Source organism: Carassius gibelio, chromosome A18 (genome assembly GCF_023724105.1).
Source record: "Carassius gibelio isolate Cgi1373 ecotype wild population from Czech Republic chromosome A18, carGib1.2-hapl.c, whole genome shotgun sequence".
NCBI classification, from domain to species: Eukaryota; Metazoa; Chordata; class Actinopteri; order Cypriniformes; family Cyprinidae; genus Carassius; species Carassius gibelio.
This window is the reverse complement of record NC_068388.1, coordinates 6,694,253-6,719,115: the sequence shown is the minus strand read 5'-3', so window position 1 is coordinate 6,719,115 and position 24,863 is coordinate 6,694,253. Positions and strand designations below refer to the sequence as shown.

General features: G+C 34.5%; 1 protein-coding gene across 2 annotated transcripts; it reads left to right on the top strand.

Annotated features, from left to right (window-relative positions):
• Positions 1–18,981: 18,981 nt before the first annotated feature.
• On the top strand, positions 18,982–23,798 carry gan (gigaxonin). 2 transcript variants are annotated; one of them, XR_008147802.1, is made up of 7 exons: positions 18,982–19,088; positions 19,192–19,371; positions 20,190–20,302; positions 20,564–20,725; positions 20,826–20,967; positions 22,585–22,719; positions 22,995–23,798. XR_008147802.1 is itself a non-coding variant. In XM_052532063.1 (7 exons), the coding sequence occupies exons 4-7, from the start codon at positions 20,660–20,662 to the stop codon at positions 23,029–23,031; spliced, it is 375 nt and encodes a 124-aa protein (XP_052388023.1). In that variant the 5' UTR covers positions 18,982–19,088; positions 19,192–19,371; positions 20,190–20,302; positions 20,564–20,659; the 3' UTR covers positions 23,032–23,798. The 2 variants fall into 2 exon arrangements, 1 of the variants encoding a protein (XP_052388023.1); XM_052532063.1 differs by having other exon boundaries at positions 20,826–20,962.
• The last annotated feature ends 1,065 nt before the right edge of the window (positions 23,799–24,863 follow it).

The window sequence follows — 24,863 nt, the reverse complement described above, 5'->3', positions numbered from 1 at the left end:
ATGAACTACAAATAAAGTCAGTATGTGAGGCTTAATAGATGTGTTTTGGTCTGAATTAGGTAAGAAACACAAAGAATGGCCTTCTCAGCTGCCATAGTTGCAACTCTTGCGTCATCAGAACAGTGTGTTCAACGCATCACCGTTTCTGTTTAAAAAACGTTGTGCAACGATTTGTCGGGGCTGAACGCAGCCCTGGTTTAAAATGACAGAAAAGGGGGTGGGAGAATGGTGCCAATTTAGGAATGTGCAAAAATGACATGACGATATTTCAATTTTAATTAAAATGTATAGTCTATGATTGATTGATTGATTGATTGATTGATTGGTTTTTTTTAATTATTCATTTATTGATTGATTAATAATAATGTTTTATTTATTTATTGTCATTTGGTGACAATAACATATCAATTTTGGTAAAGTACTATTCCTGGAGCCAAATAAAACCAAATCAGTGTTTTAAACTAATATTTGAGAATATTACTGAATGACTTACTCATAAACAAACACAGTCACTTGTCAATGTAACTTCAGTAAGTGTCACTAAACGAATTAGTGAACAATTAACCACCACAACATTCCAGTTCTGACAGCTTCCTTTCAACTTCGATACTTTTCTTATATTTTCTCTTTAAAACAATATTTAAAATGCTGTTTAAATCATCATTCCATAACTGAACCATAGCCCACAGGAACATATTTGCCCCTTAGCCATGGCCTGAGAAGTTAAGTAAGGCTAAGCTGTGGTTGCATGCCCTTGAATGAGATATTCTTGCCATAGTCACTGATCCGGAAAGAACCAACTGCATCTGTGTGCAACAATGCAAGAGATTTAACCGTGTATTCAGTAAGAATGGCCTGGGATTAGAAAGTCTGCAGCAAAGCTAAAGTGAACAACCATAAGGACAGAACATTCAGTTGTGTAAACAACCAATGCTTGGCACACAAGCTATAGTGCCCCTCAGGAATGTTAAATAAACTGTTGGACTTAATTTAGACTGACAGAGCAAACAGTGGAAAACTCTCTGGTTCATCTGGAAATCATAGGTGCGCCATGGATCTGTACCAAAATGACAACATGAGATTCTTTACATGGTGATGCAGTGTCAGAAAACACAAGAGGCATTTGACAGATGACATATCTTGGTGACAAAACATCATTGACTTTCTAGAGATAATTGTCATAGGCCATCTTAGGTGTAGCTGTGAGATGAAATGTCTTTTCTTGCCAGTGCAGAGTGGGAGTGGAAATTAGATGTGCATATCTCCATTGTGAGTGTTTCTCCTTAGTTAAGAGTAAATCAGATTGGTTCTATATCACTGCTTTTGTTTATTAAGCAAAGTGTGTTCGTTTCAGCACAATTAGATAGTTTCAGCATGATTAGATTAGTTTGTCTCTCTAGCCAGTCGTAAAATGTTTATGCAGAGCTTGATGGATATGACAGAAATATATGAAAATAAATTTGTAGGCAGACTAGGCAGGTGTGTTATTACATTTATCCACAATTACAGTAGATCAAACATTCTAATGAAAATGTTTGAATTGTTTTCTAATGAAAATGTTTTGATTGGAATGTTACTGAATGGAATTAAATGGAATGAGAAGAACAACTTTAACTTGGAGTGGAATAGAGTCAGAACAGGATGATACAAGGTCAAGGGGTTAAAATTTGATTGAAGATCAAATTTAAATAAATTTCTTTAAATTTTAATAATATTTCACAATATTACAGTTTTCACTATATTTTCAATTAAATAAATGCAGCCTTGGTAAGCAAAATTTTTCACAATCTTTTAAAAAATACTGTATAAAAAATACTTATTTTTATTTATTTATTTATTTATAGCCTTTAAAAAGCCTTCTTGTTTTCTAGACCATTAAAGGCATTTTAGCAGCCAACTTCACAGGAAGTAAACATAACAGCTGTGTGTGTCTGTGATTGACTATTCACACACTTTATATCTGATCACACACATCAAGGTAAATCCCTTGATTCATTAGCAACTCTGCTTATGAAGCAAAGTCACTGATGAAAAAAGATATAATTGAACTCAATGTATAGACCCTCATGAGACTTACTTAATGAGACAACTTAAGCTTGATTTTCCACCATGTATTCATGATTAATTGATGAGGACCCAAGTTCTGTAAGATGGCATTCAGGCCCACCTAAATTTCTAGCTTTAACCAATCAGTACCACTATCTAAAGCACACCTCAGCGCTCCATTTGTTTCTTGCAGTGCTGCGCATGTGATTTAGTAACATTACTGAAAGGTTTATTATATAGCACATGCTTGCGTTTATATCTCTGTGTTGTCTTCTGATAACCCAGATCTAACAGCAATCATCACAATTATTTAATACAAACATTTATGATTTCTATCCACTGATTAACCCTTTTTCATAATTAGTGCCTATGTAACAGATTAGCAATAGCAATAAAATGACTAATAACAAGATGCTCAACTACATAATTATATATGACCCATATCATCTATTTCTGGGTGTAATGTGAAAAATACACCATTCAGTGTTACAATCATTTTTGAAAACTAAAAATATATGAAACATTTTCTGAAATATTTGAACTGAATCAAAAACAACTGAAATCTATAAATTAAATCAAATCAAATAAAAATAAAACATTACATAAATAAAATGACCTAGAAAACTGAATTCTAAAAATGCACAAAGCAAAAAAAATTACCATAAAGTTGCAAAACTATAATAACTCTAGTAGAATTGAGTACTGTTAGTGAAAGCAACAGTAAATAAAGTTGTGCTTTGGTCATAAATATAATATGGATATTGAGTTCTCAGGGCCAGCGGCTTCTGAGATTCTTTTCTATTTAAAAATAAAAATTATCTTTTGAGCCCAATTTGATATGACTATTCAAAGATAAGATCAGATGTTTCATCAAGCTTTTGTTGTTGTTTTTTTACATTTAGATAAATATGTAAGGCAGAAAGCCATGTAATAGAAAGATAATGCACACACATAATCAAAACACTCTCTCGTCATGAGCAGAAAAAAATAACCTATTTAAATTACCTAACTAATTTAAGAGTTTATGTTGACTTTCCTTGCCATCGACAAATAATTTTCCCAAATTTTAGCAATTATATGTTTATTTTTAAAATGCTCTTATCATAGTGATTACTAGTGGAAAATGATGGAAACAAAAATGTATGTCTCAAACCTGGTTGGAACAGTCAGAGTTTGATAGGTAAAATAACTATATTTGCAGCATGTTGTTTTCTGCAGTGTTTTAGCAAAAGTATCGATCTATTTTTGTGCTCACAGTGATTCTGCTTCTGTTTTTAAAATAACCGCATCATCAACAGCACTTCATGGCACTTTAGTGTCTTTACAGAGAAGCAAAGCACATGGAAAGGGCTTGAGTGAAGCCTGTATTTTTTTCACAGCAAAATTCTCAGAAGCCACTGGCTTTGGCAATGAGGACCCAATATCTTGGGTTTCTTATATATATATATATATATATATATATATATATATATATATATATATATATATATATATATATATATATATATATATATATTTTTTTTTTTTTTTTTTTTTTTTATTTAGCTTCTGCTGGGAAGGAAATAGACCAGATCTTGGAACTTTAATGTAATATACCTGTATTAGAGGATATAATGCTGAAAGATCATTACATCCTGATTACTTGTAGTGTTAACTGCTCTGTTGTTTTGAAACTCTGCTCATTTTATCAAGACATGGTAAAATGGTGCTGCCGTTGCCATTGTATCTCATAGTCCAGTTGGAAAAAAGCCGAGGTCCAGGCCCAGACTGCAGTCCACACTTTGCCTGTTCTATTCCATATTTTGAACGAGTACAGAGGGTCCAATGGGGAAACCAAGAACCCATGGCACATCCAACACATATCATGATTAAATATGCAAATGAAACATTTCATGCATGGACAGTGTAATGGGTAATTTAGCGCCTGACTTCCCCCATCTCTATTGACATAAGTGATGCACAGAAAAGACAAGGATTTTATTCATCTCGTATACCCGCGTCATGTTTGCTTTTTATCAACATGGTGATGATGCATAACCAAAGACATGATGGAAAAATGAAACGTTGTCCTTCGTTGGATACAAAGCCCAAGATTATGGGCAGTTCTGAAGATCAATGGAGAAAATGAACACTCAATGTAAGAAGTGTTGATGTAATATAACGGCAGCAGTATGCATTCAGATGTGATTATAGATTCGCTCCCAAATACACGCACACGCAAATCACTTGACCATGCCTTGCCAGCACTCACTGTAATTACCTCAACCCTCTCCGGAGGAGCGCAAGAGGTTTTAAGTCATTTTCTCATACATAGTTAGACACAATCAAGTGATGTAAGATACAGTTATGTGGGAGTATGATTGAAAGGGTCAAGAAAGACTTAACATTATCTGCACTTTCTTGGCCTTTCCTGTAGGCCAAACAGGTAAAAGCCTTAAAGGAATAGTTCTCCCAAAAATGAAAATCTGCTGAATATGTATTCACCCTCAGGACATTCAGGTTTGTTTTTCATGGGAACAGATTTGGATAAATTTAGCATCAAATCACTTGCTCACCAATGGATCCTCTGCAGTGAATGGGTGCCATCAGAATGAGAGTCCAAACAGCTGATAAAAGCATCACATTAAATCACAAGCAAGTGATGTAATGCTAAATTCCTCTAAATCTGTTCAGATGAAGAAGCAAACTCATCTACATCTTGATGGCCTGTGAGTATATTTTCAGCCAAATCTCATTTTTGTGTGAACTATTCCTTTAAAAGAGTAGATTCATTCGGCAATAAGTGTGTTTATGTCTATCTGCATGAGTGAATAAGAAAGTATAAGAATAATAGCAGAGTTAGCAAATAACAGAGTTAGTGCATTACCCTCTGCGGGGTGGCTCTAATCTTTAGTCATTTCCTGTGTGATCCATAGCTAACACGCACAGATAATATTACCTGAAAATCCATTCAAATTGAATGCATTAGCAGTAAGTGCGTTTCCGTGCATTTGTGTGCGAGTGTATCGTCAAAGTCTGGCTTGAAAAGGACAGAGCTAGAGCTAAGTAGAGGAAAAAGAGGATAGAGAGAAGATAGAACAGAATACAGTGTGACAGGCACTATCCTTTACATTCAGCAGTAAAATAATGAAATGATAAGGGAGTGCGATGCAACTCTTGGGCATTTTGTTTCATGTAGATCTGACGTGAATGCGATGTATAATGCGAGCATAATCTCAGCTTGATGTAAGTGCACTAAAGCACAGGAAGAGTGAAGGACTTCAGGAAGTACTGTTGGGAGCAAGCATGTTAAATGTTAATCATCTGACACATCACGACACTGGCACGCTCTGCAAATTATGTTAAGTATGCACACACACACACACACACACACACATATATATATATGCCTGTATACACAAACACACACACACACACATATACATACATACATATATTTATCTATATACATATACAAAGATATATACGGTAGATACAGATCTTAAAAAAAACTGTTAAGAAAGTGGAAAATTATAATATATATATATATATATATATATATATATATATATATATATATACGGTAAAATAAAGAAAATGTATATACAAATAAAGAAAATAAATACGCTGCAATAAACAGTGAAAAAAATATGCTTTCAAAGAGTCAGAAAAGTGAAAGAATGTCAATGCCCTTGTAATTCACTGAAAGGTATCCGGAATTAAATAATTAAAATTACATTGTTTATGTGTATATGCTTATCCACTTATGAATATTACATTATTTCTAGGTTATTTGTAAAAGTGAAAATTAAAGTCAAATTAAGCACTTTGGGAATCTGTCAACCGGACAGTGTGTCTGTCAAATGTCATTTCATGCATACTTAAAAATTTGCATATTATTTACAGTATATATTCTATGTTCTGCAGAAACTGTAAAAATAATATAGTGATGTAACCTTGCAGCTCAGTGTTCCCAAGGCTGAACACTCAAGGTTTCAGTCTGCTACATCTTCCAGATCTCACATCTAGGTTTTATCTGCAGAATACTGGTTGTGTAAGATGATTACATGCACAGCAAGCACAAGGTCTAGTAGACACACAGTACAATTATTCAACAGAAGCTCAACTCCCCAAGATTGTTACCGGGGTCGGCAGAAGACACTTTAAGATACAGACCTCCATGTATTTGAAAAGTTGTTAAGCTGCATATCACAAACTGCCAGATTCCAATGCCAAAGGTCCATTTCTAGGGGCCCAAGAATGCAATAATGCATTTACACTTTATCAGCAGTGATTGGTCTAGCAATGAGAACACAATTCTTCCTTAAATCTTTGTTTGCAGTGTAGATTATAAAAGCTTTTTAAATAACTTAATGTATTAGATTAGAGGTCAAGTCACATTCAAAGTCACAATTAGAATAAATAAAATAGAATAATAGCAAGAAATAATTGACAACAAATAGACACATGTGAGATATAATAACAAAACATTCAAATAAAAAAATACAACCATTATTTGATATTGTATTTAATTAATACAATTCTTATTTTTTGGTTAAAAAATACAAATTAATTAATTAAAAATAAGAAAAATAATTAATTACATAAAAAAATATGTATAAGATGCATTTAAATAAAATAAAATAAAAATAACAAAATGCATAAAAGTCTTAAAATAAATGTAAAAAAAAGAAATCTCAAAATTAAAAAGCAGAAGCTCATTTAAATTTAGACAGGTAGCAAACACCTGTTTTTAATTTAAACAAATAAATCAATTAAAATGTATTCAAATTAAATAAAAACAAGTCTAAAAAAAAAATATATATATGCTCAATCATAGACAAAATGCTGAATTTTATAAATCAACCAGAATGAAGTTGTTAAACAAACACTGCATTGATTCTTTCTTACCTGTCTGGAGGTAATGTGCATCTTCAAAGCAGATCTCAAAGACTCTTGTTTACATGAAAGGTGAGTTCCCTGCTGACTTGATATTACACAACCTTGATAATTAGTGTTAGTGAGTGTGAGTCACACCTGGAAGGAGAACAGAAGGAAGTTAGAACACATTAAAGAACATCTAAGTGTCGCAGGCAAACGTCTGCCTCGAGGTTCTGGATTAAAGCATATTCGATCACTCTTAGATGCTTTTTGAGTATAGCGAATATGCCCACTCACTTCTGACAGATGCTGATTGGTGGCCCATCAAAGAGGAACCAACATCCCTCACTTTCCAACAGCAGTCTTGTTATCACACACACCCTACCAAATACCTTGCATTTGACTTCATATCACAGATCAGCCCATCCATTTAATGCTGTTTTCATTGATCCAGTAGCCCACCCCAGACTCAGACACACTCTTACACACTCTCACACCTTATATGTCCATATATAACTCTTATTGTTCATCCATACATTCTGTCACTCTGCATTCTTTCTTGACATGGCAGAACATCTTACTTGCTGTCCTCTCCTCTTGACTTTCATTATTGGTAAAAGCTTCTTTCCCTGTGATCAATGTGTCAGATTAAAGCTAAGAGCAGAACGTAAACAGTCATCAGTGATGCATTCTGGTATTGGGAGACGGCAACATATAATTAGCTTTTATTTTCAAGTGCTTCATTTCTGGAACACTACATTTTAGAAGTAGCACAATCATTTCCTGCAGTTAAACTGACAAAAAAAAAAAAAAAAGGTAAAAAAACATGATATTGTGAAACATTTACAAAACTATAATTCTTTGTTGATATTTTAAAATGTAATTTATTCCTGTTATGCAAAGCCATATTATCAGTAGTCAATACATCATTCTTTTGTGTCACATGATCCTTCATTCATGCTGATTTTGTTCTCAAAAAACATTTCTTATTATTATCAATGTTGAAGACTTAATATTTTTGTGAACCAATAAAAAAAAATTCAGGATTTTTGATGAACAGGTAGTTCAAAACAATAGCATTTATTTGAAATAGATTTTTTTCTAACATCTTTGCTGTTGCTTTTGATTAAATGAGTCCTTGAATTAAAGTTGAATAAAAGTATTAATTCTTTGAAAAAAAATCTAAAAAGTACTTTTTTTACATTAATGTAAATGTGCAATAAACTAAAAAAGTCAATTTTTCAAAATAAACTGTAGTTATAGAATATTTAAGTAATAGTTGCATTGTGAAATATAAAATTACAATAACAAGGAATAAAGTCACAATTATAAAAAATAAACAACATTGCATCTATGAGATATAAACTCACAGTTACCTATTTATTGTTTTGTACCCTGCAGGTGGAATCATGCTTCCATTCCAAAACACAAATATTTTAGCAAAAATATGATTTTGGATGTTTCCCTACTCTAATATCTTCATTAACAGAAACGGTTTTTCGATCACCATGCTGTGTCACAACAACTTTTTGTTTCTTTCCCATTTTCACCATTCAAGTGTTGCATTAGACACTGGCAGTGAATTACTAAAAGCCTGAATGGCTGGAAATAGATTAGCATTTATATGAAAGTCTCTCTCGGCAGGACAGGAAGAGAAAGAAACTCTTTTAGAAGTATCGCTGCATCTGTGACGTTCAAAAAGAGGTGAAGCATGGTGGCAAAAAAAAAAAAAAAAAGCCAGAAAAATGGCATGTCCACCAAAAAAGCAATGGAGGATTATTACAGAATAAATATATTTAAGAGGAGATGCATTTAAACTGAAAATTCAATAAGTGAAGGAAATTGAGACCAAGAAATATACTAAAGGTTTGCTGCTTTCTTCATTTCCTCACCTAACCAGCTGATGGGGAGCATCTTCATGTAACTCATGGGCACCATGCTGTTTCCTGGGACAGAAGACATGCTTGGCAAAAGCATTTGATTGCATGCTGAAATAAGTGTTTACCATGACAAAGTGTTTTTGAGTAGAGCCAGAGAAAAAAGCCTGGGGGATAGTGTGTTTGCCTAAGATGCTTTCTGAAATTCATAAATCTTTAAAAAGACTTTAAAGTCCACCTGGAGTCCAATAAAGAAGTGTAACTGCCATTATCCATAGCTGAGTTTACGAGAGCAGGTCTACACAGGAACACTGATATACTTGAAATGGGTTTGATCTTGGGCTGAATGTAAGTAATGAATTATTCATGATATTACTCTAAATACTTAAAGGGAAAGAGATTCAAAACATATTAGAATTTATTTGGAGGAAAATAAATTGATAATAGAAAACCAGTTCATAATAGTCATTCACTTGAGAATCACTAGTCGCAGACTTCACTAGCTGCGCTGTGTATGTACAATAATGTATTCATGCTGAGTTCATACACATCTGGTTGAAAGCCCTGCTCACTTTATTTTTCTTGAACTTAAACTTGAACTTTTTATCTGATCAATACCGAGCGCTCACCCATCATGCATTATAACATAACTCCCCGGCTACCTGCGGAAGCCAGTGACAGTTTATAAGAGACATGCCACTTCCTCAATCCTCAATACAACTATATAAGGAAAACCCGTAATGGCAAAGATGGCGGTTGTATGCACATGTACCCTCCCGCTGGAAAGCCAATCATCTGCTTTTAACAGTCAATCCGGGAAACATTTAAGCCTATCGTCTGGTTCCACTGACGTATGCGCACAGTTGAGGAACACTTACGCATGCATAGTAAAGGTATAACCTGTGGGGAAAAAGGCATTTTAAACCTTATTTTGGGGCAAAGTCATCAACATTTTTCAGCTATTTTTATTTATTCCCGGTGGCCAGTGAAAGTGCAGTTCTGACTCTATGCCTTTTCATTTAGATAGGAGTGAAATAGCTGCCCGGAGGCGTTGCCAAAATGGAGTCAGACTGGCACGACTTGCCTGAAAAGGACAATGCGGAAACTTACCCAGGCTACATTGTTGCCCTAGACCTTTAGGGTTCCCCTTTTAATAAGCCTAACTTATCCCCGATGTTTGGAACCTAATGCTGTCTTTAATTGCAGCAGATGGAGGGGGCGGAAAATGCCATCAGCAGCCTAAATGAGCTTTAATTACAGCTGATATACAGAAATAGCCAATCTGTCAATCTGCACACTTGCCTCTGTCAGGTGAAGGAAGGGGGAGATAGGGGCAAAAAGATGGGATGTAAATAGTGATCCATTAAGTATATCTGCCCACAAGAAGAAAGAAAACAGAAGAAAGGATGGACCCAATCTTACAATGCATTTATAATTGTTCCAATGCAGACTGCATGTTTTGGACTGTGGAGCACTGCTGCCCTCTGTAGGTCATCATCAATATCAATGGCCTCAGCAACATGGACCATCTAGAACAGTAGATGATCACTGGACCAGAATTTTTTATTATTATTATTATTTCAATTATATTTTACTTAAATAAATAATTGTATATTTAAATTATTCACTAAATTATTTACTTAACCCATAAAGTGTTGTAAAAAGGTTCCAACTGTCATTGAAAATCTGAAAATATCAGGGAATTAACAAAACGCCATGGAAACGTTTACAGTGACTATAAGTTTTACTACTGAGCTAAGCTTTAAAAGTCTTAAAATATATATATAAAAAAATGAATTAAATATTAAAGGTGCAATAATAGGTGATTGTCTTCAGAAAAATTTTTTGTCATGCTGGTTGAAAGTCTCTTCACAGCAGTCATTAAGTGGTCTAAATTTATTTATCTGTATTTATATATTCTTTGGAAGGCATAGGACAAAGAAATGTTCGTCCAATCAAAACGCTCAGTACGACTACTTATATGATGTATTTCATGAATAAGTGTTCAATTGAGGATAAAGATCACAAGTGTGTGTACAGCTTTTCATTACCCGATGAGACACACTTATAGTGTTGTAAAAAAAAAAAAAAAACGCAAGTGTTATTTTTCAACACTTTGCATTTTAAAATGAACTTATAAATGTCTGTTCATTTGTCCCTATAGGCTAACAGATGACACAATTTAATTGCTGGTGCTTCTAATTAAGTGATAAAAAGCAGTTGCAGATTATGTACAAAATATATATACTGACCTTTGCACCAATAAAACGTGTAGCACTTTGTTTTATTACCAAATTATATGTAATATCTGATTATTTACTGTAGATATTCCACACTATCTCGAATACCGCTCCAGAGCAGTATTCAAGGCTTAGTGTATCCCATCGCAAGACTTTCTGCCAAGATCGCAAGAGGTCATGGACTGAACAGACATTTAGAAGTTGATTTAAAATTAAAATAAAGCTATGTAAACACTTGCATTTTTACAATACTATAAGTGTGCCCCATCAGGTAATGAAAAGTTTTACACACACTTGTGAATGGGTTGATACAGGATATACAGTACGTCATACAAGTAGTCAAGTAGTCAAGTGCAAAGACCGCAAGTTTGGGTATTTGGACAAGGCAATGAGTATTTATTGCTCCCTCCTCCCTAAGCAGGGGAATCCGTTGAAGTTTACTTCAGTTGAGAACATGGACTGAAAAATGGGAACCACTGATCTAGCCTATTACAGGCTGCATCCAAAAACTTAGGCAGCTGACTTAATGCCTCTCTAAAGTTAGCGTTTCCCAAGATCTCCTACTGCACCTTAAAACGTTTAACATTTAAACAAATATTATGAATTATTTGTAATATATATATATATATATATATATATATATATATATATATAGTTTAAAATATTCAATACACTGTAAGAAACAATCTGTTGAAAACAAATAATGTAATAAAAATGGTCCCGTTCATATCAAATTTTGATATGTTTCTTTAGTGTGCATAAATAAATAATAAAGTTAATAAGTAAGTTTATGCACATACATAATTTGGCTCGATAACTTGTGTTATTTACATATACACAGTGCTTCATATGGGAAATATAGGAGTATGTGATCACTAGCCCCTGGGAATTTGACTATAAATTGATTTTTATTTTCTTTTTTTAAAGGAAGCTGAAATCACACTAGAGCAGGCTTGTATCATTTATTATATCAAAGCTCATGGAATATGTGTCTTGAAAGGTTTATATGTTATCTCCAAAAATCTATATCTCTTTGGAGAAAATGAAAGGGATTTTTAATTCCAGAAGCTTACTGTTGTGCACTATTGGAAACCGCAAGAGCATGACTGATCTGGAAAATCAACAGATGAAGGAGGACCAGATAAAAAGCACAATCAATCAATCTGTCTCTCTTTCCATCCGACTTCCTTTATCATTCCTTATTCTGCACTGATTGGCCCATTACATTCAGAACACACATGTACACTAAACCCACACAAATCCACCCAAAGCACATCACATTTTTATTTATTTTTTTCACAGCATGCCAAGCACATTTGCAGAATTTTAATTTTACACGGGATCATACATATTTGTGACACTTGTATTTCCCCAGCAACAATAAGAGAGTTGTTCTGATGAGTGTAGAATAATGTCACCACGTTCCTTGAGTGTGCATAAATGAATAACTAAGTGGATAAGTTCATGCACATATTCGATCAAAATGTGGACCAGTGAAAGAACAGAGGGAGTTATGAAAAGAACATGTTTTGCATGCACTTATGAGACACTAAACCCCAAAGGTGCTTTTTAAAAGTGCTGCAGTATTTTTTCCTCAGTTTCATATGCATTTTCTTGGCCCAGAGTAGGGAGCTAATGAAGCTTGTCATCTGGAAACATTAAAAAAAATCTAACCTGAACATAGCTGTAACATGAACTGTATGCATGTAAATTAACCAGCTCTTTACTACTTCCTCTGATTCAAATCCACAAAAAACTAACTGTGTGGTATAAATCAGTGTACAGCTATTTAACTGATGCACAGGAAAAGAAAGGACATCTGTGGGATAGAACATGAATGAAACGGTATTGTATTTTCATTGCTATTAATGCACTGGATTGCCAGTGAACATTGGACTGAATGAGGTCTGCATTGTCACTGGCAGTTCTATCATAATACCATGTCGGTATGAATGTATGATGGTTGAAAAGGAGGGGTTGAGGTTGCTTTTTCATAGATTTGAATTTAAATTAAATTAATGCATTTATCCAAAGCAACTTACAGTGCATTCAGGCTAACGTTTTTTACCTAACGTGTTCCCTGGGAATCAAACCCACAACTTTGTGCTGCTAACGCAATGCTCTACCACTTGAGCCACAGGAACACTTTTGTGGAATTTGGGAAATATTTTGTGAGGATGGAAACATTTCTCATGAAGCACGCCTGGCAAGGTATAATAATGCGTTATAGCATGTTGCTGCTCTAAATTCAATTTTTCTCCGGGGAAAGGTGCAGGTAAGAGGGAAAAATAGAGATCGTTCGCGCAGTCATGATAAATGCTTTCACCCCTGGAGACTCCTTCTCTGGAGACGACGCTGACTTCGATGCTCTTTAGAGGGGAAAACGTGTGAAAGGAGAGGAAACAACTTGGTACGGTTATCTTACAGGTCACTGATATAGCAAGTAAATGAAAATGAACCCAAACTCAATGTACTGTAGGTCCAAACAAATCCCACATTTGAATTAATTATTTATGGCAGATTTTTAAGAGGCAAAATATAGGCTAGATCAACTAAATGTTTGCTTCCCTGTTTCTTTGCTTGTTTTTTTAGCTCATTTGACTCAATGGTGTCCTTAGTCATGTTTCATATCAACTTCTTTGTCACAGAAAAATTCTAAAAGAAACAAATGGGACGAATGTCTATTTCCTGCACCTCTCTACAGCAGCGCATCATTCCCAAGTGGCAAGACAAAATAAATGATATTTTACCTGAGTTGAATGTGAGTTATGCTGTCTGTGTTGAATGTGATCCAGTTAAAAGACCATGTATGACAAAATAAAAAAAATGTAACATTAAAACACCATTACGTTAGTCCGATTCAAAGGGTGCCACTTATGGTAATAGAAAATAATATGGGAGTAAAAATATATTTCAGTGCTTTTGTTTTTTCTTGCAAAAAGCATTCACCAAGAAACTTTGCGTTCTCTAACAAACACAGCAAATAAAATAGGTATATCTCCCACTTGCCTTATGTTATTCCGAACTTGATGGAACACAAAAGCATTGAAATATATATTTTTTCCCCTGTCATCTATTTCTTAACATACAGCGAGAGATTCACAAAAACATTACTCATTATAGGCCTACTAAACTATTCAAAAAGGTGAGTTCAGTTTAAATCTTTAACTGAAGTGAATTGGTATATATATATATTATATATATACTATATAATTTTACAATTATACTTCTGGCTTCGAAATAGCTCAGTAGTTTACTTTTGAGTTTCTGCACATTGAGAAGAGATATAAAAGAGCAATCCAACCACCCAGTGTCTCCTGACCACCCAATCACAAAACACATCCCTCTTTTGTCAGGCAATTTCCTTAGGGATGTTGAAAACTTCCCCGCCTGATTAAAGAACAAAAGGAAATAGTGAATTATTTTTAGATGTGGAATGGGTTCCCACAAAGATGAGTTTAATCAATTGTAATTAATTCTCCTGGTTATGAGCGGTGGAGCCTGACGAGTCAAAGAAGGGGTTGAGGATATTGAACTCCATTGAAAACCCATTAATGCCTAATAAGAGGGGAAGTGGAAAAACTAGGTAAGATATGAAAGGCGACTAATGTGAGAATCTAAATTTGCTGTTCCTCTTAGACAGATCTAGAACTTGAAGGATCACCTTTGCTCATGCTTTCATCAAGAATGATTGTTACAGATGAGAAAGAAAAGTTGACAGACTAATACTTACAGTGACTCTGTCTTCGGGTTGCTCCCATTCTGTCAGTTGGTCCAGTGCTTAGAAAACTCTGGACAGTGCAGGTTCAGCTAATTATCAAACATTTATTCTGTCTTTTAGGCTGAACAAAAGAGGAATCAGTTCACACGACATACACACACCACCTTCAAAGACATTGTGACCTTGCCTTCACTTTGCTTTCCATTAATTTGTTTTGTTTCAAAATGGGAGTGATGCAGACAGACAATAGCACTTGAGAAATAATTAGGCACTCTCAAAGATGCTAATCAGGTTCCATATGAAGTGACTCTATTAACTCTAAGCCCTATCTAAAGAAATGACTGCTAAGGACAGCTGTGAGGTGCTGAATATCAACTTGAGATAAATGGCCTGGTGCTGAATTTATTGAGAAACAAGCAAATGACGCGGTTTCATCAAGTTCAAGTTCTCCTCTTCTCCTACATAACACTCACTGAACTGAAAACATCACTCTGAAAATATGGTAACTTCAGCAGAATTCAGTTCCCTTCCATAAAAGTGTATGGATAGACATATGTTAACCTCCTAACATTATTACAAATCATAAATTATTGTTTTTATGAATAAAGTAAGGTTAATAACACCAGTGACATAAAACAAATCCTTTTTTACTGTAACATGACATCTATAGCACAAACTAAAACAAACATATTGTACCATTAAATCACTTTAAATAAATGAAATAGTTCCCTGTCACAATAGCAATGACCGTTCTATTTTATATAGATATTGTTCGATTGGAGTGATCCACTGCCTTAATTAATGAAGCAAAGACTTCACCCATTCTCCACTAGAACAGGATACATGATAGTCTGATTTCCATTATTAAAACTTAAGTTCTGTAATTGTATTGAGCTTACTGAGATATCATCTAAGTTATATGGATTATTTTGTTTTGTTTAATTTCATTAGACAATTTCTCCCTTAGTTTTATTAATCTCTGACACTATAGTTTTCTTACATACATACATACATATATATATATATATATATATATATATATATATATATATATATATATATATATATATATATATATATATATATTATATATATATATATATACAGTGGGGATCGAAAGTTTGGGCACCCCTTGCAGAATCTGTGAAAATATGAGTAATTTTCAAAAAATAAGAGAGATCATACTAAATGCATGTTATTTTTTATTTAGTACTGTCCTGAGTAAGATATTGTACATAAAAGATATTAACATTTAGTCCACAAGACAAAAACATTAAATTATTAAAATAACCCCACTCAAAAGTTTGGGAACCCTTGGTTCTTAATACTGTGTTCTGTTACCTGATGATCCACGACTGTCTTCTGTTTTGTGATGGTTGTGCATGAGTCCCTTGTTTGTTCTGAACAGTTAAACTGAGCAGCGTTCTTCAGAAAAATCTTTAAGCTCCTGCAGATTCTTCAGTTTTCCAGCATCTTTGCATATTTGAACCCTTTCCAGCAGTGACTTTATGATTTTGAGATGCATCTTTTCAGACTGAGGACATTTGAGGGACTCAAACACAACTATTTAAAAAGATTCAAACATTCACTGATGCTCCAGAAGGAAACAAGATGCATTAAGAGCTGGGGGGTGAAAACTTTTGGAATTTGAAGATCAAGGTAAATTGTACTTAATTTGTGTACCGGGAAACATACAAGTATCTTCTGTTGCTTACGAAGGGCAGAACTAAATGGGAAAAAAAATTATATTTCAACAAAATAAGAAAAATTTGGCCATCTTCATCGTGTTCAAAAGTTTTTTTTTTACTTGATAGACCTAGCCCTGTTTAAACTTGGGAGAAAAAAAAATAGAGTCGAACCATAGAGTTTCTTGTACTATAAATGTTTTACCCGGAAAGACTGGAATTAATAGGCCAATGAGTGGAAGAGATCCTAGTACACAGAACTGGTTTTGAGAGCCACAGGCATGCAGGCATGGAAAGTACACTGTGTGCCTACTGACGTGGGTGCTACAGTTTTCTAAGAATTCACAATGTTTGTTTACTGTAGAATGTGAAAAGACAAGAGGAAAAATGTTGCATTACAGCCTTTTTTGGCCTTTTAAACCTTTTATTCATATGCCTGTTGATAGAAACATGAGGGAAAGAGTGGGAATAAGACATGAATCAGGCCAGACTCAGTCTGGGTTCCTGTAAGCCAACAGCTCTTACACATCATGAGCACTTGCTTTGCATTTTTCCTCTGGTTTCAACGGCCTAAATGTTCCTGTATTCAAGATTTAAGGTGCCCAATACATTAAAGAGTGAATATAAACGAGACTGATATTGTGGAATATGTGGTTAAAGCTTGAAAGAGACAAAATAATCAGGGACAGAGAAGATACTTGTGAGAGGGCCTATAAATGCAGAATTGGGCATGTTTTAAATCAGAATGGTCCATTCCTGCTCCTGCGGGCCAATGTCTTGTGCAGTTTAGCTCCAACCCCAATTAAACACATCTAAACCAGCTAATCAGACGTTCTTGAAACTACCAGGCACCCCTGCTTTAAAAAATGGTTAAACAGATACAAAAGCTTTTTAAAGATGGATAAAATGCTGGATGGATAAGGTTTTTTTTTTTTTTTTATCCGATGGACTAAGGTTTGTTAACCAGGCTGAAATCTGAAATCTGAAATCTATGTTCTGTGAGCACCATCTAATGGTGGGCGGCTCTTTAATTTATGTGCCAAAGGACATGCCAAGTCACAGAAGTTCTGGGCCAATTTAATACACTATAAAAGGTTGTATACTTGGTGAAGGGTATATCCTACAGACTCTAATTAAAATCTCCTCTTTATATTCCAGTGAAATAAGCATGAATCACCAGAATTAAAGGAAATAGCTCTCTTTACGATAATTGGCACAGCTGATCAGTGTCACAAACGGGTGTTAAATCACCATATAGCACTCTCTTAATGAAAGATTAATTCAATCCTCTTCCTTGTCTCACTCATTCACAACTTTGAGGTCACCAGTCCACATAAATAAAACCTCTCCTCATTTTTTTTTTTTTCTGGACCATCAATGTGTCAGCTTAATTCTCTTTCTTTACATGCATAAAGGATAGATTGGTCCACTGTAGACTTCCTTCTGACAAAGCTCTTTTCCCATAATGTCCTGACATGAACCTGTGATTAATGACACATAATGACTAAGCAACAGCGGGATTTACTGTCCTATAAATGTTTTATTAAAATGCATTACATCCGTGCAAGAGTGGCTGTTTCAAAGAAATGAATCTTAGCTCTGAAATTAATCAACATATGACATTTACCTAAAGGGAAATCCCATGAGTATACATATAAATCTGCAATACTTTTTATCCTCATTTAGTAGTATGTTAATGCTGTAGTAAGGATTTATAGATAGCTCTATATTGCTTGTCAAATAATAGCTTATTAATCTCACTATATTAACTTAGTATATTCACAATTTCTCTGCTACATTTACAAGAAATTATTCTTTTGAGAAAAGGTGAGAAAACAACCAATAAAACACTGACCTACAACAAACATTTTAGAGTAATGAATATTAAAATATGAGTAAAGGGGGAAATAATAGTTAAGGGGCTTTGATATATTTTAAAAATATAACCCAATGATAACAAACTCAAGAAATCGTATCATTAGAGACTACTAACAACTATCATGAACAAATAAAATACGTTTTGATAAATTATTCGTTGAAATATAAACAAATCAGCATTATCATTATCATAATTTGAAGAAGACATGATGAAATATGTGTGCACGCGCGGTGCTGGCTCATGTTTTGAGCACGAGAAAAATTAAATACATTAGAGATCAAAATTAGAGAACAAACTATAACTTCCAAAGTATTCCTAACAGGAGTAGAAGGGCAATTTTTCTTAAGCTTATTTAAAAAAATATATTTTTCATAATGATTATTATTAAAGAAACGATTAAAAAACAGCATTTAAAATGTATTTGAATGTTATGAAAATAGATTATAGTATTACATGTTTCCTAAAATCGCTTATTAAAATAAACTATAAATACAAATAATTCACTGTAATGTTTATGCAATAATTTTATTCCCATATTTTCTACGATAATTTCTTGAACATTTCTACGTACTGTACACCTGCATGTTTTATTTTGGGCGTGAAGTGGGGGGTGAACTTTTATTATGAAAAACGAAAGGCTCTTCATGGTGACGTCACATAAAGTCACTAATCTTCCTAATTGTTTTTCTGCATTGTGAGCTGCCCTGACGCAGTCAGCTGATTATGAGAATCTGAAGTTACAGAGAGCATCAAGAACAAATGTATTTCAAGTACACTGGAGTGAGTTTTAATGATTTAAACCTGTAGTTCTGTTTATATAAGACAAGCATGAATCACGTTGTTGTTGTTGTTTTGTCTGATCATATCTCTGTTGTTCTAACAGCATGTCAAACCCTAAAAGAGCTGGATCAGTGGTGTCAGACCCTCAACACTCCCAAAAGCTCCTAAGGGTCATTCAGTCTTTAAAACAAGATGATTGTTTTCAAGATGCAGTGCTGGTTTTGGAAAATGAACAGATTCCTGTTCAGAAAAACATTCTGGCTGCTGCTAGTTCATACATCAGGTATGAGAATAAGCTTGAAAATGGGATACTTGTGCATGAAACGAGATCAGATCAGTAGAACTGGTATGTTTGCCAAGACATGTAGCGGACCCTTGAGCAATGTGTCAAATGGGTGTGCCAAACAGCCCTACCTTGCCTGTTGCTTGGGTCACCTAAAAAAATAGGAAATAGGACAGTTATTTACACACCTTCATGTGACCTGCTCTATAAAAAAAAGAAAAGAAAAAGAAAACCAAACCGACTGCGAGTTTATGGATGCTCTGATATTCTATTAATAAAAAATAAACTTAAAGGACTTAAAAATGTCATTACTTAACATAAAATAAACATGAACTGAAATAAAAAGTACTTAAATAACTAAAACTTAATAAAAAAAATAGACATTAAAAAAAAAACATTTAAAAAAAAATACAATGATAATACACATAACAAAATTACTAAATATAAAAAATAAAATCTAATTCAAAATATTAAGAAAAACACTTCTATGAATGGTGAGATTTAAAAAAAAATTTGATTCATGGACTATTCCTTAAAAGCAAATCTTTTCAAAGAAAAATACTCATTCAAATCAGTGAATCGCTTTTGAAATTCAGTTCACTGATTCATGTATCTGGGGTCTCAACTGTTATTCACAAACATTCACTGCATAACTCAATGCTTCCACAGTTTTCAAATCTCTTTTGTGCTTAATATTTAAATTCTCACAATAAGCAACAGCAAACAGAAAACACTGGTATTATGGTGTCATTGATATATGGTGAGGCATGTCTTCACACATAATGACTGAACTGTAATTAATCTGTCTGTCCAATCAGAGGGGTACCTGTTTGCAATAGGAGGAATGAATGAGAATAAAACAGTCTTTAGCAGTGGAGAGAAATATGACCCAGAGACCAACACCTGGACTCAAATCCCTCCGATGATGCAGGTATTCCAAAATGTGTATGTGAATCGGGACATTTGAATGGGAATGCAACTGTTGGAATAACATGAACTAAATTAACCATCATAGTTTATTAGAGATATTTAGAGGCAAACATTTGCTAGTAACCAGTTTGTTATAAAGGAACTTGTTTATTAATTTTGAAAGTGATAGATATTGTGTAATTTAATCTTTATAGTGTAGTTTTTATATTAACCACCAGGTGTCAGTATTGTTATATTGTTTCTATATCTTGTATCTTTCGAGGCCAGACAGCACTTCGCCATTGCAGAGTTGGATTGACTCCCATTGCATTGCAATGTTTTAGGTGGAGAGAACGGGGACACTTAAGTTCTCCTCACAATGGAGGTGTTTGACCCCCATTGCAGTGTTTGGAGAACACGACCCAAAATGACCACTGTGCGCAAAGTAAGGTTTAGGCTCTTATTTATATATATTTTTTTACAAATCTGCACAATTTTACCGCAATACGCTCATGTTTTTCACACTCTGTGTTTCTATTCTTCAGTTCGGTTGCTGTGCCACCAGAAAAAGAGACTGTATGTTATTGGGTGGAGGATCTTATGGAAAAATGTATGACTCTTTGGAGAGCTATGACCCCAAAACCCAACAGTGGACAACAGTCTGCCCTCTTAAGGAAAGGAGGTAAAGTAAGTAAATAGACGTATATTCATTTAATAAGTTAAATTACTAGTTCACCCAAAAGTGAAGATTTGTTGAAAACTTACTGACCATCAGGCCAACTAAGATGTACTGTACTGTTGATGAGTTTGTTTCTTCAATCGGAACAGATTTGGATAAATTTAGCTTTACATCACTTTCTCACCAATGGATCCTCTGCAGTGAATGGGTGCCATCAGAATGAGAGTACAAACAGCTGATTAAAACATTACAATAATTCACAAGTAATGTAGGAAATGCGCACGCTGCGTGTTTGTAATAAACAAATCCATCATTAAGACATTTTTAATGTCAAACTATTGCCCCAGGATAAAATATCCTCTATCCATAATATTGCTTTCTCCGGTGAAAAAGTGGTCCTGTCTGAACCCGGACAGAAATATACACAGATTAATCACTGTTTAAAGATAGAACACCTTAATGATGGATTTGCTTCTTACAAACACGCAGCTCTTCACTTCACAATACTGTTGGACCGAAGTTCAAATGGATTACTTGGGATGATGTTTTACCGTATTACCGACATTGTGTAAGGGTCTGTATTTATATATAACATAAGAAAAATGTGTCAGTGTGCCCTTGCAATTTGTTTCATTACACTTTATCTTTAAAAGATGGTGATGTAATTTTATTACATTTAGGTAACCAGGTTTTCACTGAATAGGTGTGAAAGAGGTTATATTGTTATTTGATAATGGGAACAGCGGAAACGTCATTCAGCATAACTTGGCCCCATGCATCCAAACCACAAATACTGGACGCTAAAAGCGCAATGCTCTTTGTAGATGTGAATTTAGAGAATGCTTTTTCACATCCTGCCTATGACGCAGAGAAATGTCAAAAGTTAAACAGATTGTATTTTAAGACAAAGACGGCACATCTTCATAAGGCTCTAACGGCTATGAGAACTGGGACGCACCCTGTGATGTGTGATGGCTTACAGATGTGTCTTTTGAACAATAGTAGTCAAGGGACCTATCAGTCTAACCCATGTAACTGGAAACAGTTGATCACCATCTGGAGGGAAATAAATAGTACTTTTTCTTAGTGTTCCTGTCTTGTTTAGAGTATCATTTTCTCCATAGCTCTGTTACACAATCTAATGAGCTGCCTAGCTGCCTTCTGCCTTCATCCTAACTGCCACAAAACCTCCTAAAACTGATTTGGGGCAATCTGCATCATTGCTAACTGCTGGTGCAACAGAAATAGCACTTTCCACAGAAGACTTGACTCCTCACATCTGGTTCAAGACCTTAAGGTGATGATACATGGGGCAACTTTTTGAGCAATGTTGCTGGACAGTGTTGCTGTCAGCAGGCAACCAGGTGGGACACAGGGCCCACGACCAATCTAAAGTATCAGAATACCCAGAAGACTCTGTGTATCATCACTTTTAGTCAAGGTAGTGCCATATTTAATGTGAGGAAGAGAAGTACAGTGCGTTCATTAGATTGTTCAGAGAGAGATTTACAATGTTAGAGAAATGTATGTATTTCTGTCTGAAGTCTAAATTGACAAGTATTCTGTGTTGTCCACTATTTGTGCACTATTCCTTGATGTGAACGCGGCTGAGTTGTTTTCCTCAGGTTTGGCACAGTAGCATGTGGGATTGGACAAGAGCTCTATGTATTTGGTGGTGTGAGGAACAGAGACGCTGACAACCCAGAGTCCAGTCAGGTGACCATCTGCAAGTCTGAGTTCTTCCACGATGAGCTAAAAAGGTCAGCTCTTCAAAGCAACACTCGTTTATCTTTATCAAAATCGATGATAAACTCAATTAGGGTGTTTAAATACAGCACTTTTACGAGTATACAACTAATTACTGCATATGAAACACTTTTAAATGTAAACCATTAATGAATCAAAAACAGTTATTATTAGAAGTATTTAAGAAATCCACTACAAAAATGCCACTAAAAAGGTTTCTGGAAATACTACTGAATGATGAGGTTTTTTTGTGACCTTTTTATTGATACAAGTGGTTTAAATTGAACAGATTTGCTAAAATGAGCCACATGGCCATTTTGGAATAATGTGTGGGAGTTCCGCAGAAGCACAGGTACCACCAGACCCCTCATGGCCTCTGATCTGAGCAGGACGAGCTGTGCCACCCTACGTATCGCTAACTGTAAGCTGTTCCGCCTGCAGCTCCATCAGGGACAGTTCCAGATCCGGGTTCAATCCACATAAACAACTCCCATCCTCACCTCTGGCTTTATATCCCTCCTCCGTCGTCTGCTGGTTTGGAGGAGGATGCAGAGGATTGTGAGATCACACTGGCAACAGCAGAGTTTGGTTATAATGTGGGAAAGCTTGAATGAATTGTCCTGTTTTTTTTTATGTTGTCTTTTCTTAGAGGATGAATTTTACATAATCTTTGGTTCCTTTTTACATGATTCCCAGTCACAGGAAATGCTGTTACATTAGATGCAACCTGCTGACTGTTTTCATGCTTTATATGAATAGTTTACAATAGAATGTACCTAGAGTAGCTGTTGTTGCAGTTTATTTAATGCTAACACTTTTGAACATCGGTGAAGGAAGTCAAAATTGCTTATTTTATACTGTAGTTAAGTCTTAAATGTGGGTTCAGTAAGTAAGGGAACAAATCAAGAACTATGATTTAGTAGTATGTTCATATCAAGCACAGTTCTGTTGCTAATGCAAGTGTCTGTCTAGCTACTGTACAGTCAAAGTTGAAATGACATGTTAGCTTATTGAAATGATTCAAAATCTCATTGCACTTTTGCTGATAATTAATCTTGAATTTAAAGTTTGTTGTTATTTATATATATATATATATATATATATATATATATATATATATATATATATAATTGTAATAAAATAATAGGTGTATATAATATACACACAATAAAATATTTTTATTTGTGTGTGTGTGTGTATTTATTTATTAATTATTTTAAGTGCATAAATTGACTAGATGCCTTTTTTATTTTTTAAATGAATGAATGATACATTTATATAACGCTTTAATGTGTATTGTTGTACCCCCAAATTGCTTTACAATCATATGAGGGGGCTCTCCTCAACCACCACCAGTGTGCAGCATCCTCTTAAGGCCTTATTAACAATGCCTGGGGGAAATTTCAGCCTTGTTGAACATTGCCAATAAATACATTCTGTCTTACCATATTTGGATATTATTATTTTGTTAAGTCCCATCTGTGTTTCATTTATATAGAAAAAAAAAATGCCATTAAAAGCCCAGCTGTGGGATTGTTTGTATTGAATTTGAATACCTGTGCTCTTGTTTTGAAAATGAACCTTATGGAATTAAGCATTTTTAATATTAAATTTGTTTAACAAATGCCATTAAACATTTAATTAGTCCCAGCAGTTAACCTTAGTAACCTTATGTTTTCTGATCAGAAGTACATTAGCAAGAATAACACGAGTTTTAACTAATCCATATGCATTGTGTTGTCAAAGTTGAAACTGATACTTGCATATTTCATTTGTCTATCATGTTCATCTATCATGTCTTTCATGTTAACTGATCACATTTTACTGTTGGTCTTGTATCCAGGGACTCAAAACACCACAGCATGTCAGAAATAGATGCAAGTTGCTGGTCTCACCCTTATGTGGTGAGATATATTTTGTGAATGACCTCTGAACTGGCTTTCCTTTCAGTGTGGACAGTTTTGGCATCTGGTGACCCCATTTGTTCTGTGCATGATTCAGCTGCTGCTGTCTGTTCTAACTGAAGGGATGAACATTTCATATTCACCACTATTGAAATGCAGACCAATAGCAGGAATAAATGCCACACTTTCACACACTAACATTTTGTCAAAAAAATGGATCTCGAGGTATGAGAATGCAACCCCAAAAAAATGAC